Below are 24,833 nucleotides of genomic sequence, written 5' to 3'. Positions count from 1 at the left end.
GTTCAAAAAAGTAAACACTAGGACTAATAATGGAAGAGAAAAGGATAAACAAAGAAATAACTCCAGCCCTCTGGCAAAAGGCAAGGTGTTTCCCTAGCCAGGCAGCCACAACATTTATGACAGGCATCCTGGAAGTGCCTGCCCATCCAGAAGAAAGGCACATACTTCTTGGTTTCAAGAGGCTGACGAGTGAGTCTCTGATCTGGGGTACCTGGAAACCATCTCTGTGCTTCTCTAGGACATACGGTGAGCTGCCAAATTATTTTACTGTTGCTCATATATTCATGTTGGATGGTTGGGAGAGAGTTAATTTCCACGTTCCAAGTAAGGCATATTTGTATTGGTATGTTTTAAACACTAATAATCTCGACAGTATCGTTAAAGTGCAAAGATCAGCTCTAATACTCACGGTGTTTCCAGCATGACTCTGCACACACTAGCCATGGTGCTTAAGCAGTCTGTGGTATTTTCTATTGGTAAATTTTTATTCTGTAAATATATGAAGAACAACAAAAAAGTAAAAGTGACAAGGTATTACTTAAAAATCACATAAAAATTACTCTAAGGAAAAATTAGCAACTTTATTATCTAGCTCCTACTCCTAATTTTCTAAATAATGCTCCCAATTCTAAATACTGTTCTAAACCCTAGAGACACTGTTGTGTGCAAAACAGCCAAGGCCAGTGTTGTCCCCAAAAGCACTATCATGCTTGCTGGGTGAAGACGAGCATGGCCGCACAGGGCAGAGGTGGGAGCCCTGACGGCTACATGGCATAAGGCCAACAGGAAGTCACTAGGAACATTTTAAGCAGCGGAGAGACTGTGGTATGCACTTTAAGATTACCAACTGCTCTACAGAAGGACTACAGTGAGGCAAGGGTGGAGGAAAGAGAGCAATCACACACAGTGACTCAGCTGAGAAGTAATGGTCTGAAGTGCACAGGTAGCAAGAGTAGGGATCCGATTTTCAAATTTACAATATATTTTGGAGGGAGAGTCAATACAACTGGTTGATGATGAGATATCAGGAGTGAGGTAAAGAAAGAAATTTAAAATGATGACTCCTAAAGTGTTTTGCTTGCAAATGGTACTATTAATTTGGGAGGTGGGGCTGGAAAAAAGACAGGGTTGGGAAAGATAACCAAGAATTTGATTAGGCCCCATCATGGCTCTATTGTCTACCGAACCTCCAGAGAGTCTGTGAGCAAGGGTATGTATACAAGTGGATCTCAGGAAAAGACTAAACTTCACTGTAGACATAGGGGAGTGTTGGCTCTGCCGACACTTAAAGTCATTAAACCTGCTGATACTATGTCTGCAACAGGTGTAGGAGTATCAGTGGCAAACTCACCTCTGATACAAATTTTGTCGTAGCATCACTTAAGGTTTTCAGCATTGGAGTTGCCTCAGCATAAAACAAAGACATTCGATTTGCCAATTCATTATTTACTTCATTTTCTCCTTCTGCCTGTGCAGAAAATAAGAACATAAGATTTTGAGTGATAAATTATTAAATATGGTAACATTTTTAAAAAGACTGAGAGAGTGCCTACATCATTAATTCATTAGACTAAACTAATAGCTCTAACAAATTCTATTTCAGACCCTCATGTATACATAATGCTTAAAAATAAAAAAGATGCAAATGATAATAAGCACTGTCTTAAAAAACATTAACCTCTAAAATATTTTAAATGCTACTAAGGCATTAAATAAAACCTTGATGGATTTCCATACAGAGACTGTTTTAAGTGCTATGAAGGACAGAAAGGTGATAATGAAATTGAATCCTTTCCTCTATTAGAATGTACAAGTATCCAAAAGATACCCCCAAAATACCAACAGGCAGGGACAGAAAAAAAAGAGTGAGAGAAGATTAAGTTAGGCTAGAAGAAATGAAGAAGAGCTTGTGGAAGATGAGGCTGTGTCGATGATGATGGGTAGGTGAGCAAGGCAGTGCTACCCCGCAGGGGCAGAAGCATGCTTTCAAATGACTATGAGTAGATTTCAGCATATTCAGTGTAGGGGCAGCAACTAGCAAATAATGAGTTGTGGTTAGATTACCAAGTGTCTCACACACTTACTTAGGTGTTTTCTTTCCAAATAGAAATGGGGTGTCATTTAGAAAAATGAATTACTCCCAGCATGGTGGCATACATTTTTAATCCCAGTACTAGGGAGGCTGAGACAGGAAGATAACAGGTTCAAGGATAGCCTCAGTAAGTAGTGAGATTCTCATCAATCTAGCAAGACCCTGTTTCAAAATGAAAATAAAACAGGGCTGGGGGTGTAGCTCAGAATGCCTCTGGGTTCAATCCTCAGTAAAAAGAAAGAAAAGAAAAGAGGGAAAGGAAGGGAGAGAGAGAGAAAGGGGATGATGGAGAGAGGGAAAGAGAGAGAGAAGAGAAGAAAGGAGACGAGAGGAGATGAGAGGAGAGGAGGGGAGGGGAGGGGAGGGGAGAGGAGAGGAGAGGAGAGGAGAAGAGAGGAGAGGAGAGGAGAGGAGAGGAGAGGAGAGGAGAGGAGAGGAGAGGAGAGGAGAGGAGAGGAGAGGAGAGGAGAGGAGAGGAGGAGGAAAGACGAGACGAGATGAGACAAGACACGGGAACAGCAAGTTATTTCCTAAAAAAGACCAAGCCATGATAACAGGCAGACGGCACCAAAAGTGAAGACGACTGCAAGTTAGAAAACAAGCTATGCTGCTAGCCGGGCGTGGTGGCACACACTCGTCATCCCAGCATTCGGGAGGCTGAGACCGGAGGATTGCGGTTTGTGGACAGCCTCAGCTACTTAGTGAGGCCCTCCGCAACTTAGTGAGAACCTGTTTCAATATAAAGAAAATAAGCTAGAATAAGTGCTGCTGTAGAATAAGTGTCCCTGGAGAGCAGGAACTGGGCTTCAATTGGGGTAGAAATAGCAGGAGATGCGAGAGAAAGTGGAGAGAGATCTCACTTAAAAAGGAGTAGCCCAGCCTGGCGTGGTGGTGCACGCTTGTAATCCCAGTAGCTGCGAAGCTGAGACAAGAGAGAACAGGTTTGAGGGCGGCCTCAGTAATTTAGTGAGGCACTATTTTAAATAAAAAAATATAATAGGGCTGGAGATATAGTTCTGAGGTATAAGGTGCCAGGGATTCAATCCCCAGTAACACACACACACACACACACACACACACACACACACACACACACACACACACACACCTATTGTCTTTACCTGTAATTATTGAATGTAAAAGGTAGTTACAAAGATGTCTTTCTTACAATGGCTTGCTAGAGTATGCTCTCTCCTCCCACATCTGTGGTTATCCATAATTACTAACTAACCAAATGAATGGGTGAATGAATGAACAAGTTAAAGTGTTAACTTACTGGAACATTATTAATCCTCATCCGACTCAATGTTCTTCTATAGTAGCTGAAATCATTCTGTATGGCAGGATTTGTCATCTAAAGGAGACATTTAAGAATAAAATGTTATAAACCAAATACTAATAAAAAATGTAAAAAATAAGTTGAAAATCTATAGTTTTAACACATTCTGTATTTTGTAAAGTCATTTTAAGAACTAATCTGGTATCACCTGAGAGGTCTTATGACACTGTATGTGTCCTTACTGAACACGTAAAACCACACTGTTTTTGAGTCATAAGCAGTATACTTTCCTTCTTTAAAAAAATTTTAAGTAATATACAAAGAAATTAGTATTATGAGACAACTGATTACTATGCCAGAACCTAAACTGTACTCAGGTTTGATATGAAATACACTGTTTATTACTTTATACTCCTGCCTCTTAAAAATAAGTTATATCTATACTTAGAGCAAGAAAGAGATAAAAGGAAGAAACAAAGGAAATGATGAAGAGAAGGGAGAGAAATTTTAAGAACAGTTTTATATTAAAAGAATGTTGAAAAACTGGAGATGAGTAGAAAAGAAAAAATATTAGAAAACTCAATATTATTGTTTCAGTGATTCTTAAACCTGAAGCCTAGATAAATATTATGTGATTTGTTGTTTGTCATCTATTAAAAGACCTGTCATATTTTCAAATCCAGTTTTCCATTTTCACCAACATCCTGTAGACATCATTTAAGCACATTTTAACAAGGTTTACAGGCTTTTCTTCCTCATATTCATTGAAAATCTTATAATCTTCATAAAGAGAAGGGCAAGCAAAAAATTCTACCTTGAGTTCATCAAATCGGAGTGTGAAGTGAAGAATTTCTGCAAATTGTTTAGCAAGAGCCTGCTCTCGCTCTAGATGCTGGGTGGGAGAGTATGGGGTACTGGTGAGTGCTCCAAGAAGGCCTCGTAATGCTGCTTCTAACAACAACAACAACAAAAAGATTACAATGTTCCTATCTTCTGATATTTATTTAAAAGTAAAAAAAAAAAATTCATGTATGCTATGACTTTAATTCTAAAAAGGCAAGGTTTCTAATAAACAGATGATCTATATATAATCAAAATAATGAAAGAAGTTCAAATTTTGCCATTGCTAGTATACTGCACATATTCAAACTGAATACTGTTTAATACAATAAAAGCCTTAAAATGACTAATTCAATTTTATAATTCTGTCAACCCAGATTCAAAAAAAAATGCAGAATTTGAATTAAACACCAGGATCATAGGGCAAAGAGTTTCATCATTCCACACAATGTGGAGTTTGATGTTATGAAACAGTAACTATTATCTACAGCCAAGTTAACTTCAGAGGCCTGTGTCTATATAGTCAAATCTGTACATGGTTATGATTTAATCATTTACTTATAAACACAAACTGTTTTCTTTTAGCTACTAAGAGAAATAAAATATTCGGTTTGATAAGTTTCCCAAGTATTTTTGGGCTTTAGCATCTTGAGCCTATAAGATAAATTTTCTAATTCAATACAACAAGCAAAACTGCCCCTTTGAAATAACTCTACTTTTGAAATGTAGGGCTGTTCAAAAATGGAAAAACTGGCTGGGCATGGTGGCACACACTTGGAATCCCAGTAACTGGGAGGTTTAGACAGGAGGATCACAGGTTCAGCGGCCAGCCTCAGCTACTTAGTGAGGCCCTCTGCAACTTAAGTGAGACCCTGTTTCAAAAATAAAGAATAAAAAATAGGGCAGAGGGTATAGCTTGGAGGTTGAGTGCCCCTGGGTTCAATCTCCAAATACTAAAGGGGGAAAAAAAAGAAAGAAAAAAAGAAAAAAGGAAAAACTAATACATCACCTTCAAAAATTACAGGTGGTATACAGGAGGATCTCCAATTCAAAACCAGGCTTGGCAAACTAGCAAGACCCTGTTTCAAAACAAGAAAAGAAAAAAAAATCCCAATATTTGGGAAGCTGAGATAGAAGGAGTGCAGGTTAGGAGCCAGCTAAGCAATTTTGTGAGACCATGTTTCAAAATAGAAAATAAAATAGGTCTGGGAAGATACTTTAGAGAGAGAATACTCCTGGGTTCAATCCCCAGTACCATAAATAAATAAATAAATAAATAAATAAATAAATAAATAAACAAACAAACAAACAAACAAATAAAAAGCTTAGTAGGGTATAGCTCAATGTTAGAATGTTCCTGGGTTTAGTCCACTGTACCAAAAAATCAATCATAGCATTCAAACAAATTGTTATAACAACAATGATAATGTGGGATTCTAGTCAGAGAAAATAAGAGCTATGGAGTTAAATGATAATAAATGTCAGATTAATAAACATATTAATGGTAAGTTTATATCAAATTAGCCCTTTATTTATAAAGACCTAACTATGTGAGACCATCTACACTGTAGTTGTTCATTTTACTTTCACCATCAACTGTGCCTGGGCATAAATATGTACAAACCGAAGCCCAAAGATGTTGGAGCTAGGGGGGGTTCGGACTCCAAAGTTTGTTATTAATGAACTCTCTTCCAAAGAAAGCAACATTGTACATAGCCTTCTGGAACCTTACAAAATACTGATTGCTACCAAGAGTGGTGCTTCTTATGTGTCTATTAAGTGCCAGGTACTGAGCTAGACATTTCACAATGGTTCTCATCTGCACAATAACTCCAAACAGCAGCTATTATCCTTTTTTTTTCCGATAAGTCAGAAAATTTGACTGTTTACTTAGTGCCAGGCACTGGGGAAACAGGAAAACACTATTCCCACTACAGCCTTATTACACAGAAAAAAGACAAATGACAATAGGTGTGATAGGAGCTCCAAAGGAGCACATGGTATGCAGTACACGAGAAAGATGCACTAGCCGGACCTCACCTAGCGGAACCTCAGGAAGACTTCCCTGAATAAGTGACACCTGGGTTGAGACTGGAGCGTGCACTAAGAAGGAGAAGGAGTTTGCAGAGACAAGGCGGGGCCAGACCTGATGAGCTGAGCTGAGAAGAGCATGACAGAGTCAAGGAGCTGCCCCGAGACCAATGCAGGTAGAACAGGAAGGGCATGAAGGAGAGTAACCGATGAATAAGGCAACAGATATAGGAGGCCTCGGCGTTTCATCGCCAGTGCCTGGAGAAGCCCTGCAAGCGGGGCAGGGACATCATCAGATCAGCATCTGAAACCTCACTGCCATTTGCAGTGCAGAGAATGGACTGGAGGGTATGCATGTTTACAGGAGTTGTAAGAGACTGCGAAGCCAACTAATAAAGAAGAACACTATTTCTCATTATTCTGAAAGAACAGATTACCTCTCCCAAGATTCATACCTTGTGTCTGTGTTAATGTAAATGGAAAGCAAAGTCCAAGAAACATGAGAACAGAAAAAAATATTATAAAAAACTATTACAAGGTGTTAAGGAGAATTTTGTTTTTGCCTAGATTTGATCAAATCTCAGGAAATTTGTTTTTCCCAGTACTAAGGCCTGGACACAAGGGGCTTTACCACTGAGCTACATCCCTAGACCTTTATATTTTGAGACAGGGTCTCATTAAGTTGCCCAGGCTGGCCTCACACTTGGTAATCCTGCTTTAGCCTCCTGAGTGGATGGGAGTACACATATGTACCACCATGCCCAGCAAAATCCAAGCACTAACACTTTGGAAAGTAGAGTCGGGTCACCTGGCTGAGTTGGGATGGCCAGTGACCAGTAGCTGTAGAACTTTTGTCCATGAACAGCTGAAGCCCTCAATGGTAGAACTCCCAGAAAAGGGAACTGAAGACGGTAAGGCTGCTTTTCTGCCTTTGAAGCAGCTGGATCATCCTCTTATCCTGCAGGCCTGTGGGGGTACAAGACAGTACTTGCCAAAATGCCCTAGAAGGCCTACAATGCCCTGCCTCAAGAGAGGAATCCAAGACAAAAAAATCCAATAGAAGGTGCTCCAGGTCTCTGGCAGAGTTGAAAAGAAAGGGAGGTCAAAGAAGAGATATTTAGCCAGGCACCGTGGTGTACGCCTATAATCCCAATACTTGGTAGGTTAGACAATAGGATCTGAAGTTTAAAGCCAGCCTAGACAACCTGTTTCAAAATAAAAAATAAAATAGAACTGGGGTATAGCCTAAAACTAGAACATCCCAGGTTCAAATTCCAGCGAGACAAAAAAAAAAAAAAAAAAAAAAGACTGAAGGATTAGACTCGGATCAAGCTCCTACACCAAAACCATGTGACTATGATTTTTAGAAAAAGCAGATGACAGAAGGAAATTAATGGGTTACTAAGCCTTAAATTCTGGTCCCAGAGTAGAAGTCAAAGCTATACAGTAAGAAGTGCATGAAAAAGACAAATGGGAGAAGTAATGAAGATCAATCAGTTCATAACATAGAAGAAGAAGGGAAAATAATGAAACAAGAGGAGGCCCGGCAAAGAGCTCGACTTTAGAGAACTCACAGGAGGTGGCCTGGGAGGACTTAGGTCAAAGCAGTCGGCACTACAACTACTGTGGGTTTTCTGACCTTCTAAAACAGATTTTGATAAGCTTAGCCCCGTGAAAAAATGCCCAACACATTAAATGGACTTACTTCTTTTTGACTTAAGGAGACAGCCCCTAAAATAAGCCCCTGACGCAAAAAGAAAATTGAGGTATGATAAAGCAGTATGTCTACTGTCTACCACACAACATTCCCACAGGCAATGCCTCAACAGGAATGGTTTCAAGGCCTCAGGGTAGAACAAGTAGGGAATTTTCCAGGCCAGCCAGGGAATCCCTGGCTACAAAACTCCATATCTTCCAAATTAGCCAACGCAATAAATGCTCTAAATACTCTAAATATATAACAAAGATAACCAAGGTAAAGAGACTTCAGGCAAAGGAGGTGACCAAGCGTATAAAGCTACAGACTACACAGGTCTTGACAGAAAGGCAAATACCAAAAAACAACTCATTTTAATGCTTAGGAAAATAAATATGATTATTTATAGTAATAAAAAGATGGCATATAATGCTGTTATTCCAACAACTGTCTTTACATTTCAGTCTGTCCTCAGGCCCTTGAGTTATTTCAATTATTACGTTCTTAAAAATCATACTAAAAATGACGTAGAGCTGGAGACAAATTCTACAAGTGATATCTTATACTAAGATCCTGTAGCATGCAAAGAAATACAAGTGATTTCCTTGGGAAACTATAATTTGTTGAAAAAAGTAGTCTAAATAATCAAAAACCTGGGTTACTAGGGATGAGGAGCAGATCACACTGAATCTAAACCCTACTTTCCAGATAGCCCTAATAAATATATATTTAACCAGGGAAGTCATAATTACAACACTTTCCACTTACCTAACCTCTGAGAAAATTCATAGAATTTCTTTAATTTGCCTACTAGTGGGACAACCGCACCCCATGCCTTCTCTTGCAACTTCTCATCTGCTGGATGCTGGATTGCCTTCAAAGTCCAAAGAATGAAAAGTTAGATTTTTAAAATCACAACAGTATCATTTTCACATTAAAATACAGGCTTCAGCAAATGTAGAAAACCCTCATATAATCTATGCAATTTAGAATAATGGACCCAGGAATGCGGAGTGGACTTTTTCAAATCCACAGACACTTTAGCACTATGAAAATACATTTTAGTTTCTTTGCAATAAATATTCATATAACGGAATAAAAAATGGCAGAATATACAGGTGTTAGATATGTCTTGTTGTATTTTAAATCCACAAAAAGAAAACATTTTACATTGTTTCCCATATCATAGGCCCTCTTAGTATTTCTTCAAAAGGAAACCCAAAGAGTTAAGACAATAAATGCAGAAGCTAACTCTGGAAACAGGCTAAGGAGCAAGAACTCAAATTCCATGGTCCAAACAACCTCTAAGAAACTAGTAAACACTTATGAACCTAAATCAACCCGAAAAATGTGAGATTAAAATTGACACAGATGCTTATGCCTTGTAACTTATTCTTAAGTTTTCTCAGGCTTTTCTCAACAAGAAAATAAAATTTAAGAAAAACCTAGTTTCGAATTCAAAAGTGAAAAAACAAAATGTAATCCAGAGATCCTTAACATAAAAGTAAATATGCCTTTTTCTATACTCAGTACTTCACGCTCTTAGGTAATCTTCTCTGTGTATACAGGAAACAGGGTGGTTTCCCAGTAGTTGCCAAGTATTTTATATTTTCTTGCTTTTATCTTTCTTTTGCCCACAGATGCTTTCTTAATTCTTTCCAGAACTTAATGCTTTTCTCAAAAACCTGGTTTGCTTTCTCTAACATTTATAAATAAACTAAAGATACCATATGAAAGTTGAAATTCAGAACCAAGGCAGGCCCTACTTATAAACATTATTAGGAGATACTGACACATTTAGATTTTCCCAAGGCATTAGTACTCCACACAAAGACCAAAAATCAAGAAAGCAAAATAAAACTGAACCCAGACAGATTTAAAGGACGCTGTGAATAAATTAGCTATGAACTAAATAAATGGGCTATATATTGCTTATGAAATTTACCTCTTATTACAGACCAATATCACTGATAAATTTAGATGCTAACCTTCTAAACAAAATACAAACAACCACATAAAAAAAGTATACACCAAGACCAAGTTTGGTTCAACCCAGAGATGCTAGGCTGGATCCACATATGAAAAACAATCCATGTAATTCACCACATGAACTAAGGACCCCCCCCCAAAAAAAATCACATGATCATTTCAATAGACGCTGAAGAGGTATTTGACAAAATCCAATTCTCATTCATGATAAAAAAAAAAAAAACACTGCAGAGAAATCAGAAAAGACGGAATTTACCTCAACATCATAAAGACAATATACAATAGGCCTTCAGCCAACATATTGAATGGGGGGAAAAAATCACAAGAATTCCCTTTAAAATCAGAAACAAGACAAGGATGTCCACTCTCACCACTCCTTTTCAATATAGTACTCAACACTCTAGCCAAAGCAATTAGGTAAGAGAAGGTAACCTAAGGAATGCAAATAGGAAAAGAAGAAGTGAAACTATTTCTATTTGCAGGTGACATGATCGTATACTTAGAAGGCTCAATGAACTCAACCAAAGACTTTTTAGAACTATTAAATTCAGCAAAGTGTCTGGATACAAAATCAATCTAAAAAAATAAAGAAGCCTTTCTATATGCCAAACATAAGTTCACTGAAAAAGAAATCCAGAAAACATTTCCACTCACAATAACTTCTAAAACAACAAAATACAAAGAAAATTTTAAAACATTAAAGAAACTGAAGAAGATCGTAGAAGGTAGGAAGAATCTCCCATGCCCTTGAATTGGCAGACTATCATCAAAATGGCTCTCCTTCTAAAACTGATCTACAACCTAAATGCAATGTCCATTAAAATACCACAGTCATGTTTCACAGATCTAGAAAAATCAGTCCTTAAATTCATACTGAACAACAACAACAACACAAAAAAAACAGAATAGTCAAAATAGTTCTCAGCAATAAGAACCATGCAGGAGTTATCACAATACCTGACTTTAAGAGCCATAGTAATAAAAACAGCATGGTATTGGCACAAAAGCAAACACAGAGATCAACAGAATAGAAGACTAAGGAACAAATCCACACACTTTTAGCAAATTGCTGTTTTGGCCCTTTTTAAAAGGAGCCAAAACCATAACACTGGAAAAATGACAGCCTCTTCAATAAATGATATTGGCAAAACTGCTTTTCCATATGCAGAAAAAAAACTGCTTTTCCATATGCACTTTCTTACCCTGCACAAGAGTAAATTCAATATGGATCAAAGACCTGGAAATTAAAGCAAAGATTTGGTGTTTACTTGAAGAATGAATAGGACTAACAATCCCAAATATAGACACAGGTAAAAATTTCCTCAACAAGATCCAAAGGCAAAAGAAATTAAAATAAGGATTAATATGCACGATTACATTAAACTGAAAAGCTTTTGTTCAGCAAAGGAAACTCAAGATCTTCAAGAGAGCCAGCAGAATGGGAGATCTTTTCGAGGTACTCCTCTGAGAGAGAACTAATATCTAGAATATACAAAGAACTCAAGAAACTCGTCATTCAAAACAACAAAAAACCCAATCAAAAATGGGAAAGTGAACTACACAGACACTTCAAAAAAGAAGAAATATAAACTGCCAATAAATATATGAAAAAATGTTCAATATCACAGCAGAGAGATAAAAATCAAAACTACCCTGAAATTTCATCTAACCCCAATTAGAATGGCAATCATTGACCGGGCGTAGTGGCGCATGCTTGTAATCCCCGCTCTTGGGAGGCAGATACAGGAGGATCACACGGGTTCAAAACCAGCATCACTAGCTTAAGAGACCCTGTTTCTAAATTTAAAAAATAGATATATAAAAATAGGTCTGGGAATGTAGCCCCAAGGTAGAAGGGTTCTAGCCCGGAGGTAGAAGGGTTCCATCCCCAGTACCACCAAAAAAAAAAAGGGGGGGGGGCAATCATTAAAAACACAAACAATAATAAATGCTGTCAAGCATGTTGAGAAGTATGAACTCTAATACATTGTGGGTGGTACTGCAAACTAGTACAACCACTTTAGAAAACAGTGTGGGGGCCACACGTGGTGGCGCACGCTTGTAATCCCCGCACTTGGGAGGCTAAGACAGGAGGATCGCACAGGTTCAAAGCCAGCCTCAGCTACTTAGTGAGGCTCTCCGCAACTTAGTAAGATCCTGTTTCCAAATAAAATATAAAATAGTCCTGGGAGTATAGCCCTGAGGTTAAAAAGAAAAGCTCCTGGGTCCCACCCCAAGTACCACAAAAACAAACAAAACAAAACCAGCATAGGGGATCCTCAGAAGAATGGGAATGAATCCACCATATGAATCAGCAATACCTCTCCTAGGTTTCTACCCATAAGAATGGAAACCAAACTCCAGGGTAATGTAGGCATACCTATGTTTATAACTGCACAATTTATAATTGCTGAACTATGGAACCAGCCAAGATGTCCATCAGCAGATAAATGGATTACAAAATTATGGGATATCTACACACTGGAATTCTACTTATTATGTAAAGAACAAAAACTACGTCATTTGGAAGGACCTGGATGAAACTAGAAAATATTATGCTAAGTGAGATTAGTCAGTCACAAAAAAATGAAAAGTAAGGTGTTCTCCCACATATGCGGAAGCTGGGAAGAAATTGGAACACAGGAGGAACTACAGACAAAGGAAAAACCTTACTGAAGTGAAGGAGAGGACCAAATTAAGAGAGAGAAGGGGGAGGGAGGCTTGAAGAGGAAAATACCTCAATGGACATGATGTACAGACACAGACTTATCAAAGCCAATCGCAGTGTTGTGAATGGGAAAGTGGGGAGAGAAAGGAAGCGGGGTGGGAACTGCAGGAGGGCTCAACCATTGCCGTGTGCACGTACGCCTCTACCATCCTGAACTGCATCAAGATGCACGACTATCATGCACTAACACAAAAGAAAAAAATTATATAATTGTCGTCAATATTTTCACGTTTTCCTCTACAGAAATTTTTGAATGATGCTTAAATCCAACAGAAGCATAGAGTAAATCTGATATGATTATCTTAAAAGTCACAATATTAAAGAAAATCTGACATTACAAAGTAACAATCCTAATTTCACATCATATTAACATTTCAGTCTTTATATTATACTGATTTATATGAAAACAATCCTTTTGGTATCCTTCCCATATTAGATAACATTTTATATTGTAGGATGTTTATTTTATTATTCAGGAAGCAATAAAATTAAAATTTTTTTCTTTTTTTTGTGGTACTGGGAGTGGAACCCAGGGGCTTTCTACCTCCGGGCTATACTCCCAGATCAATTTTATACTTTATTTGGAAACAGGGTCTCACTAAGTTGCTGAGAGCCTCACTAAGTAGCTGAGGCTGGCTTCGAACCTTGTACGATCCTCCTGTCTCAGCCTCCCAAGCGCAGGGATTACAAGTGTGCACCACCATGCCCGGGTTAAAAAAAAAAAAATTTTTTTTTGAAGGCCATCCAACTTTTCTTGCAAGGCTCTAAAAATGATTTGCTAAATATCATTCTCACAATATAAAAATGCTCCAGCAAATGTCATCTACTTTTGCAAAATGAGCATAGCCAACTATTTCCTAGCCCTGTTTTATCTGAATTTAGAACTAAAGACACAGCTGCACTCTCGTGACAGACATTTATGGCTCTCCCGGAGATTCTGGTTCCTTGTCCTCTCACCTCACAGTTTCGCTACTACTACGTAAAGTTCTTGGTCAATATTCATTATAGCTCCACATACAAAATGATACTTAGTAAATGCCAATGATGAGTTATCATGGAGCAGGTATATAATTCAAATTTTAAAATGTTAAAACTTGTGGTCATATCCCAATATTTGTAGAAGATACTTATTTTCTTTGCTAGTCGTTTATGCTAGAGAATAAGCTTTGCTTACTTAACAGATTATATCTCAACTCCCATTTTATTCCATTTTAAGTCATGTCTAGTAAAACATTATTTAAAATGTATGTAATTCTACATTATTAACGTGTTGAGAATAGGAAATCCTCAGTGTTAGCTTTGTGCCAGTCACTGTGCGATGTTGTTTAAAGAGATCATTTGACTTATTTTCACAACATTCTAGGAATTGTTGCACATTTTTGCTACATGAATAAGGAAGGCATAAAGGTTTTTATATTCACATTTCCTCTTGAAATACATTTCCTAAGATATAAACCCCTGGATTCAAAATAACAAATAGTTTTATAGTTCTTATTTTATACACTGCTAAACTCACATCCAAAAAGACTGTTCTACAATATCACTTACACTAAATGAAATTCTTTTCTTCATTACCTAAGCAACTAAAACTTCTTGACAGTTATGTGCACTTATTAGCAAAGCTCAGCATTTTGCCCAATGTCTGTTTCTTCATAAGGATTAGGACTGGTTACTCCGCCAGGCCTTATTAACTAGTTAGTAATGCTCACTTATGACATTATACTTATATCAGTTCTTTGTATATTTGGCATTCGACTTTCATTTCATCCTTCCTTTCTTAAACTATTTAGAATCCTTTTCTATTTGTATCAATTAAACCTGCACACCAACATATACTTCTAAATAAAAACTTCAACTCCTCAATAGTTTACATATTTCATAAATATTATAAACATCTTATAAATATTATAAATGTAAATGCGGTATTTTAAGTTTTATAGTTTACCTATTTTAAGTCAATTTTATTTACCCATTTCTTTTTTATCTCCTTTTACCAAACAATTTAATTATGCAGCTTTGTAATATGTCTCAAAGCCTGGTAAGGTGAATTGCTTACCACTGCTTTTCATTTTTCCCTTATACTTTGTTGCTCATATACATATAATATAGACGCACAGACAAAAGTTCTGAAGACGTTTATTAATTCCCCACATCACCAGCCACGGAGCAGTGTGTCTGAGCTAGTGGCTGTGTGGGGAGACACTGTTTTCATTGCATGGAGCCTTTTTATATATTAAGGCAGAATAACCTTCTAAGAAGTGTTACAATGGTAATAATTTTAAAATCCCAAGAGTCATACCTTTAAAAAAGAAATTAAATTGTTGTGGCCTTTGCCTCTATAGTGAGATATTTTTCTTTTTAAAACTGTTTATGAGACAACTGTAACCAAACAGTAAAAATGCAATTATAAACAAACTTTAATTAAGATATCTTTAATCATTTAATTATTTTGCTTAGAAAAATGTTTTTCAAAATGTTTCAATGTTTATAGAACTCAAATCACAGTAATATGCATTCATTTACTGAAATCCTAAGGTATCCTTAAGCTAATGCTGTTGCTAAGATTATTTAAAAGGCCTTGTATTTATGATGTCTTCAATAGTAAACAACCACTGTGCAAAATGAAGGTGTGAACACTATGCAAGAAGCCAGGCTCACTCTCCTCAAGCTGGAGGCAAATGGTGGAGAGACAGCACAAAGTATCCATTGCATAGAATACAGGGCTAGGGTTGCCAAAATGGAAATGCGTAAAGTACTAGGCTAAAGTGTACCATGAAGCAGGACACTGAGATTTGAAGGATAGAAACTCAACAGGAAAAGAAGCTTCAGACAAAAACCAAGACAAGGAAGTGTGCACATGTGCAAGATGTGCAGAGCATAAGCAGCCCAGGACGGGGCAAGCTACAGAGTCTGCTCTACCTGATTTCCCTCAGTTAGCAACGCCATCTGCTGCCACCCTAAACTAGAAACCACAGAGCCACTGAACGCTCTCTTCTCCCTTACACTAAACATCCAGTCAATCATCAAAACGACCCCTAAGTGATGGGGTATGGACTTTACTCTGCCTTCACTATGGCTCCAAATATCAGAAGAAAACCAGCTTGGATAGGACTGCAGGCCCAAAAGACTGTCTGTGATGACTTCTGCAAGTGTGGGTGCGACCTTCAAGAAATGTGGTAATAAAGAGGGATAAAGGACCAGGGGCTAGGGGATTTCCTCGGGTGCTATATGACGTCTGATTAAGTATATGCTGAGGGGAGTTCAATAAGTCAATAATAGAAAAAGACAGAAGGCTGCAACTAAGAGGAGGAATAATCTGAAGAGTAAAGTTTGAGAATAATACACTAGGGGACAAAGGTAAAGAAATCTGTCTTGGAAGCGGGGACAGAGCATCTTCTGAAAAGAAATAGAAAAGGAGAGAAATAGAAAAGCATCTGCATGGTCAGAGTCTGGGAGAGGAATGCTCAGGGCAACCACACTACACACTCTCCCTGTGCCATGAAGGCAGCAGACAGCAGAGGAGGGAGGCTGAGACCAGAGGTGGACAGACAGACTCCCGCCCAATCTCAACTTCCTTCCAGAAAGCCTGGAAGCAGAAAAACGCTCTGGTGGAGCAAAGCCACAGAAAGTTATGTTCTCTCCCCTTAAGAAAGGAGAGCACGAATAGTTCCTCAAGGAACATGTAAATTTCAAGTGTAAAGCGATAAAAACTTCCCTTTTTATTAAGTTATACATTTATCGGCAGTTTTCCTTTTACTCTCATACCACTGCAACCACTTCTGAAATAATGCCCAGTGTTTCTCCTCTGAATATAATGCTTCACATAAAATGGAGATTTCTAAATTCAAGAAAACAGCAGAGATTAAAAGAGGTAAGACAAAGAATTTCAGTTCTTCACTGTGTGCTTTACCTCTCGGATTTCGTGGCCAGCTCCTCGGTATGACTGCAAGTCCTCCAAGATGCCTTCTGCATCTTTTAATACTACATTCACCTGATTATAAATTTCCTTCTCAGACTCTGTAGGCTGGGCATCTAAACAGCAGGAAAGCACAAGAAAATTTACAGTGACATGAATTTTTTAAGACACGTATCATTCTTAGCAATTAACAACCCAAGTTTCCAAAATGAGTGACATTAAATTCAAAGTTAACTTTGCACTTAGAAAAGACTGATGATTTTTCCATGCTTCTACAGTTGAATAACTGGCCTCTTGTTTATAAAAATTAGAGAGAAGCAAGAGAACACCAACTGTTCCTATTTAACATTTAGTTTAAGTTACAGATTGTGAGCTGGCCTCATTCGCCAACCTGAGCATTATAACTAAAACTTTAGTCACTTTTCCTACTACATTCATCACTAATGACTCACAAATGTATCAGTAATCATCTATTTTAATGGAACAGAAATGAAAACCTAATAAAATATCTTGTTCACCTACAAGTTAAAACTGACACTATATTATTTTCCAGTAACCTGACTTTAAATAACTGGGTTTTGAAAGAAAAAGAGTAAAAAATTTTCCAAAAAAGTTTTTAGATACTCCCGCCTTTTCCTAGGGACCATTTTAAACTGTCTCAACAAATGATACAGTCAGAGGTTAGGAAGTATGGATATATTTCCGTGAGACTAAATCCAAGGCAGTACCACTGGACTTTTCTGCTGGTAAACAAAGAGTCAAAATCCCTGCACAGGAGTTTAAATTACAACACTGCTCCAGAATTTCTGAGCTGCTAAAAATGAAATACTGCAAGCTACACTAAGTGACTAGAGTAATATAATTCTGAAATATTAAACAAATACTGAGTTGTTACACACTTGGTATTGACTGAGAGAAAAATGAATGGAGAATGAGTTATAAAAAGGATAATCAGGGACACAAACATATGGGCATTTCCACGCCAGTGGTGTTAGCCAAGAAACAGATGCTAATGCATGGCAAAGTCTGGACTTTTCTCTGCTAGACTTAAGATAACAGAAATCCTATTTTTAATAACTTGACTTATTTCTTTCTCTAAGAACAAGTCTTTTAAATACATTTGTTTCTCTCTCTTTTTATTTTATATTTTTTTTTTACCAAAAAAGGGCTCTATAAGAAAAACAGTTTTTGTAAATCTTTCCAAATAGACTATATTCAACACTTCAGGTAAGGCTAAGCAATTAAAATGATAAACATTATGATTGCCATAATGTTGAAAGAATTATGCAGGCAGGATTCCTCCATGTGAAAAAAGTCTTTTACAGGAGGGAGGGAGGGAGCTGAGACTTGTAAGATGAATTAAGAACACTTCTGATACATCTTTTTGTACACCAATCATATAAAACTAGTGCTTAGACTTTCTACATCCACTTCACCTCCCCAAATACAAAATGACCTATTTACTTAGGAAATTTTAAAGAAACTTCACTTAATGAAACTAGAAGTGAGGATGACTTAAAACTACAACTTCATTTTGTGCTGGGGCAAATCATAATGGAATTCCATCTCTTAAACCTGACAACTAGTCAAAAGCACACACTAACAATTGCAGTACCAAATTTTAAATTTAACATACATAAAACAGTACTACAGCAACCTTAATAAAGTAACATTCGTGTGCAAAGCCAGCTCTAAGAATCTGCGTTCATATCTGCTCCCTTTTTTTCAAATATCTTCTAAAAAATTACTTTAAAAGTGGAAATACTATGACAAAATAATTACACAAAAGGAGTCAACTGAAAAAGGACTGTGTCCAAAGTTACAAAGGTATCACTAAAAGCAAATACTGACAATGTAGCTAAATGACTAGTTTTTTTAAAAAAAATCAAGATATGTCATTTTACCAGTAATATTTTTTCACATTTAGCTAGACAGTATTTTCGAAATCAGACACACACTTAAAACACAGCTCACCCATAACTTTTATACTTACACCAGATGCAGCAGGGGAAAATGCTTTTTACATGCAAAAATGAGTTTTATACTTTTTTTCATATGGAACTGTGGATCTACAGACATAACACCAATAGTAGACATATATAGTTTAATTCATGAAGTTAGAATTCATGACAAAGGACAATATTTTACCTATTATATATCAAAGGCATTCATGAAATTTGAAAATACTGAACTATATAATTTTTGATGTGGTGACTAACTTTTAACATAAAAATGTAACATTGAGACTCACATACAAACAAAACATTATCAAGTAGACTTAAATAGACCTTGTAAGTAGTTAACACTGGTAAAGGCTTGATAAGTACCACAAATTTTAAGAATAACAGAGAAGATTTAAGCCTCCCCTATGGGTGGTAAGAACACCCAGCATGGCACTGGTTACACATTTGTGAGACTGTCATGGGAAAGTCAGGTTTAAAATTTTGAAAGCTGCTGAAGACTGCTGTAGAAATGAAGACAGACAGAAAACAGCAGACAGTACGCACTACTTTACTGAAAGCAAGTCATGCAAAAGGTGAAATACTACGGAGGGGAAAAGACTATATAAAATAAAGATTTTTTTTTTAAAAATGGTAATATATAATGCAACCAAGACTTGTCACTTTGATTTTTCATAGTGAAGAATGGCTTAAATGTTTCAAGAAAAATGTGCCACTTAACCTAACAAAAGGACACTCATTTAATTGCAAAATAATGTGTCTACTAGTGAGAGTAGACATACTGATTATTCACCAAGCTTAGTTAAAAGCTATACAAGGGACAGCAAGGCATGTTTCTTATTACTTGAAGGTAAAATTAAATTTTTAAATAATTTCGCGCCAATTTCCTATAGGGTAAAAGATAGAAGAATCATTAAAAGCACTTGCTAAAACTGAAAATGATAAAATAATGAAAATAAAAATCAGGGATAAAAGGAAAAAATAAAGTCAACGTAAAGCTATTTGTAGCAAGAAATCTTTGTATTCAATCTTACATTCATTCACTCTATATTTACAATCTATCTCCATATGTTTTATGAAAACGGGAACGAAAATGCGTACTACATACCACCATTACAGTATGTAAGTCAGTACCTAGATTTTCTATAACAAATATCATTTGAATGAATAAGAAGGAATGAAATAGAAGCCTCCAGCATGAATTAAAGGAGGCTACTGCATATTGTGATCTTTGAATGTAACCCAGGCTATAAAAATTTTATTTTTTAAAAAATGCATGCCATCAGAATGAAGATATTTCCAAGCATGGGCAAAAGCAACTGAAAAATATGCTAGAGATAAAATGGAAAAAAATTAAGTTAAACTAAAGGGAGGGGTGTCTCCATATTTTTAAATGATGGGAGAAACAGGCAACACAAAAAGACATGAGATAAAAGAAATACATGACTCAGTGGGAAGGCACTGTTAATCAGAAGGCAGATTTATTTCTCACTTATAAATAACCACTTCCTATTGACTCTCCTGTTTTGATCTACCTTATATAAGTCAAGTCTGATTAACAAATACCGAACTTCTATTATTTACAAAGCACTTTGCTAAGGTTGAGAAGAAACACAAAAACCAAAGTTTCTCTTCTTCCACGAACCAGAATTTATTTAGTGAGCTCTCATGTATATTAGTCACTCAAGCTAAAGATCTGTCATTAGAATAAGCTATAAATTAGCTGTGTTGTTATAAAATAGGAAATTACAAGAACAAGAAGAGGTATACAGGCCCTCAATTCAGTGTTTTTATATGCTGTCATTAGCATAACTGCTGTCAAATTATATGAAGCAATTCTGGGCTTAAAACTTTATAAACTAAAATCTTATCATAAGATTTAAAGGCATAAATTGCTTTAAGGACTAAAATTCCTTCTACCTAGAGGGAAAAATTCCCTCTACGTTATGTTTTACTGAACACAGAATGACATTTTATGACTTAAGGCCTCTGTGCCAGTTACTGCTTCCTTTCTATGTCCTTCACAAAACTTTTCTAAAAATACTCTAATTCATCCTCAAAAACCCAATTCAAATACCACCATTAAAAGAGTCTTCCACAATGGTGCTCAAACTTCTCTTTGCTGAGGCTAATACTTTCTGATCTTTATCTTGGGTGTAATTTCTGTCAATAAAATTATGAGTCTGCATTTCTATCTGTCCTGGTAAACCAAGAGCTGCCTCCAAGTAGGGGGTTATATCTTCGTTACCTGTGCATCCTCAGTACCTACTGGCTGCTATGTAGGAGGCAAACTACAAATGCACGTGTAGTAAACTGAAGAGAGAACAGTACAGGGGAAGGAGATGGGTTAATGGAGTAATGACTCAGTCTTCACTTTGTAAACTACAGGATTTCATTAAATCATTTTTCATATGCACTAGAATATTTAATTTGCATACAACCTGATGGAAAAAGTCAAGTATATATGCATAGAATTATTTCTGTATTGCCCAACTATGAAGATATAGTGAGCTAAATTTAAGCAACTACAATATGGAAATATTTTAACTAAATTACTCTGGTGACCTGAATATTGCTCCCTATCTAGAAATAAACGGTGTGCTATTAGCTACTCTATTTAATAAAAAAAAAGAATGTGCCTTTACTCTAAGTGATAATTAGGAAGTGGCAAGTCAACTGTTTGGGCAATGTTGCGTCTGATATAAAACAGTTTGAGAGAGGAGTCATCTGATGAGAGGTCAAAGGTCCTTATAGTAGCCTAATGATAAGGTAAGGTTTCACAAATGCATATTTCCATAAGGAAGAAAAATATGCAGATGGATGAAAAATTAAGAGAATGTCAACATTAGAATAAAAAAACATTTAAAATATAAGGAATACCTGGTCTGGTATACAGTATGTCTTCATTAAAATTTATTTGTAGTATACCAGTAAGTGTCAAAACAAATGCTCTACATTTACAGAGACAAGTATCATTTTAAAATACGTATCTGCCTTTAAGTTGTTCACACTTTATTTGTACTTCTTTTATACTACTGGTTGTTATTACTATTGTTAGCAGTTTTAACCTTTTTTTGCTACTAACTTAGCTATTTAAGGATAATGATTCAAATTCCCAAGACTGGAATGCCAAGACCAAATGATCATTTAACTACCACATTTAAATTCATGATTCCCACTTGACCACACGTTAACGACAGATTTATAAAAAGATCAAGTGCCAAGTCTTGAACAAGATCTTGACTATATCAAAGCCAAGATTCTGTAAATGTAAGGAATTTGGGATAAAGAAGAAAAAGTAAACAGAATAGCAGAAAAATATACAAGACCAAGTTTGAAACAGATGCAAATAAATATAGCTTTAATGTAAGTTGCCTCATCTGAAAGAATAATCTTCAAGTCAGCAATTTGCTCAGCATCCCCAAGCTGATTAAGTCATGCTAAACATGCACTTCAAAAAGCACTGTGAAATTGTTGAGAAGGGTCAAGAAAACCAATGGTCATCTAATAACATTTCCTCTAAAAAATACCAACAATTTAATATGGTCCTGATATTGACTTCACTACTCTTTACTTGTCTGTACACAATACACAAATTGAAACAGATCACTCATGTAATAAAGGCAGAAAAACATCAGAGACCACAAAACACTCTGTAAAATGAAGACATGTTATAAATTGATGTGTTCATATAAATATCCTGGCTTTAAAAAATATACATGATTCATAAAAGAGAATGAACTGTATAAAATAAAAACTTCAACTGAAGTTACCAAGAAAGACAATTACGGATTTGTTTCAGAAAAATCATGAATTTTAAGTATTTAAAAATCTGTTCAAATGTTTTAATGTCAGAAGAAACTCTACGGGCTCACATGATTTAACCTAAAAGCTATGTCTTCACCCTTTCCTAACAATTTTCTAATGATCAGTTAAAATAGCAACATTCACAGTGAAACACAAATTTTTTATCATTTTCCTCAATTTGACAACCAGACAAGCTAAAGCAATACCAACAGCCAAAAGAAGCAGAAGCTTTGCAACATGCACCAAGGTCAATGACACTTACCTGCCACTCTCAGACCATATTACAATAGGTCATGCAACATAAAACAAACAGAAGGCAAATTACTCAAAGGTTTGTGAACCTATTATTTTTCTTTTTATTTAGAGTTAAAAAATGAATTCCTGAAATAAGTACATAAGATTACATTTTTAAACTTTTTTGAATTATCTGTGAAGATTAAATAATTTAGGTTCACACTTACCTTTTAATATTATGCCCAAATTACTGAGCTCTGAATGGCCTTCATGAACAGATTTAAAATACTTTTATATTAAAAATGCTTTAATTTAATATACATACAGAATAATTGAAATCTAGTCAATTTTTCTCCACTGTAATATAATTTTCCCCCAAAGGCTGCTTCTATTAATAAATCATGAAGTAGTATTTTTCCTTTTCAATTTTTCTCATTAAAAGATTTTCATTAGAGTAGATCTCAAATTATAAAATAATCTCCAACTAAGATGAAATCTAATAAAAATGAAAATAAATATATTTTATCATCACAAATGAATTTATAAAATCTGACTTCCAGTTCTAGAAGGCACCAGAAATTTTACTCAAACAATTCATAGCTCAGTCATGCAAAGCAGTTAAAGAGATGGCGAAGTGAAACATTCATTTAGTGCAAGACAAACGCAGTCTACTGCAGGCAAAGGGAAATAGGTATAAAATCATCTTCTCACTTTCAAAATCAAGGAAAAAATTTGGCCCCTGCTCAAGGTCTGTGCATGTCAAAACTTTAAGAAGATTCCCCATGTTAAGGTACCTGTCAAGACAAGAATGAGAAAAGAGAAAATATCCCTTTATAAAAATGAACATCTGAAAATTTACTTAAAAAGAATAGTAACAGGGAAAATGTTCATTAGGCCATGAATTCATCCTTCAGGTTACCCAGACAGTGCTCTGGTAGACAGCAAACCGGGTCTCAAGGTGTTGGGATGTAGGACCTAGAGGTGAAATGTGGTTTTTTCCTGTACACAATGGCACAATTGTTGGCTCTAATTCTTCACAAAATTCTCCCAAGACAAGTTTCATTAATGGCCTTATAATGAAAAATTCTTTAAGTATTCCAATAGTGCTAGTATTCTGAAAAAGAAATTTCTGATCAAGAATTATTCACATTTAAATTTTATTAGTATAGCACTGAAACAACAATTTATTTCAAAGCCAAATATTAAAAAGTTTGGCCAAAGCTCACCTTCACAACTCATTCTAAAATACAATACAAAACTTACTTCCTGTATGCCATTACATATAGCATATATTTCCAACCAAATCTGGATCATCAGTAATTTGTGGAAGTCATTTAAAATACTGTTTCCAGATGCGCAGCACAATTATTACTTTTTTAAAGAAAATTATGGTAGGATTATGGGAGAGCAGGCTGTTTGGCATCATCACTAAAGCATACTATCAGAATGTTCATCATAAGGCTGCTTGCTTCATGGACTGATGAAAGGACAGCAACTGGCTACAGACGCAACATGATTTTAGCAAATGAAAAATTAAAGAATTATACATATGATGGTGATGTTTGCCTACAATTAAAAAAAAGAAAACCATGCACCCTTTGTTTGATCCCCATCTTTAACAAATATTCTGGCTGCCTTCACTGCGGTGTGTGTGTATAATTCACCTTTCACCTTTACCATTATGCACCAGCTGTGAAGGGCTAAAGAGACTTACTTTCAAAGTCCAAGAAAAAATGTGCTGCATTGTGGTCTATGTCCCTGGTTAGCACCTTAATGAGATTACCCATGCCAGCAAACCTAAAAATAAAAATGGCAACATCATTTAGTTCCAGTAAAAAAAATTTAAGCAGAGGCCTGGGATTCGGCAAAGGCTGGCTTGCTCATAATTACCAACAGGTGCAGGCGTATATGCTCCTGGCTTTGAAAATTTGGATCAACAAAAGGATATTTGCCTGAGTTTATATTGCTCATATCAAAAAAGTTACATAAAGCAAGTTAGGGAAAAGATTAGATTTTTACATATAACTTGCAATATTTACATTTGGTTAATACCTTTTGTAATGTTGCCCCTTTAGAATTTGAGGAATATATTTTCAATTTAAATTAACAGCAAAACCAGATTTTTCAAATATGTAAAGATCAAAATCATTACTTTTAAATTAATAGGAATATTTTCCTTCTTGCTGAATCAAATCCTACTGGAAATACAAAGATAAGATAGAATTCAAACCACATATAACCATTAAACTGAAGAAAGTTA

At 36.0% G+C, this 24,833-nt stretch overlaps 1 protein-coding gene across 2 annotated transcripts in view; it reads right to left on the bottom strand.

The window, feature by feature from the left end:
* CYRIB (CYFIP related Rac1 interactor B) overlaps positions 1-24,360 on the bottom strand; it is a gene marked incomplete at both ends in the record, with an annotated part of 33,027 nt that extends 8,667 nt beyond the window's left edge. Inside the window, 7 exons of one of the 2 annotated variants that reach the window (XM_080694562.1) lie at positions 410-489; positions 1,352-1,468; positions 3,369-3,446; positions 4,186-4,322; positions 8,707-8,812; positions 16,566-16,687; positions 24,288-24,360. In XM_080694562.1, coding sequence (XP_080550688.1) covers positions 410-489; positions 1,352-1,468; positions 3,369-3,446; positions 4,186-4,322; positions 8,707-8,812; positions 16,566-16,687; positions 24,288-24,360 — 713 coding nt within the window. Of the gene's footprint in view, positions 1-409; positions 490-1,351; positions 1,469-3,368; positions 3,447-4,185; positions 4,323-8,706; positions 8,813-16,565; positions 16,688-23,284; positions 23,358-24,287 lie in introns of those variants that run through there. The other variant, XM_080694563.1, reaches the window with a different exon arrangement.
* Between the last annotated feature and the right edge of the window lie 473 nt (positions 24,361-24,833).

The sequence above is a fragment of the Muscardinus avellanarius genome (assembly GCF_963383645.1).
Source record: "Muscardinus avellanarius genome assembly, chromosome: 4".
In the NCBI taxonomy this organism is placed as follows: Eukaryota; Metazoa; Chordata; class Mammalia; order Rodentia; family Gliridae; genus Muscardinus; species Muscardinus avellanarius.
This window is presented reverse-complemented; position numbering and strand designations above follow the sequence as displayed.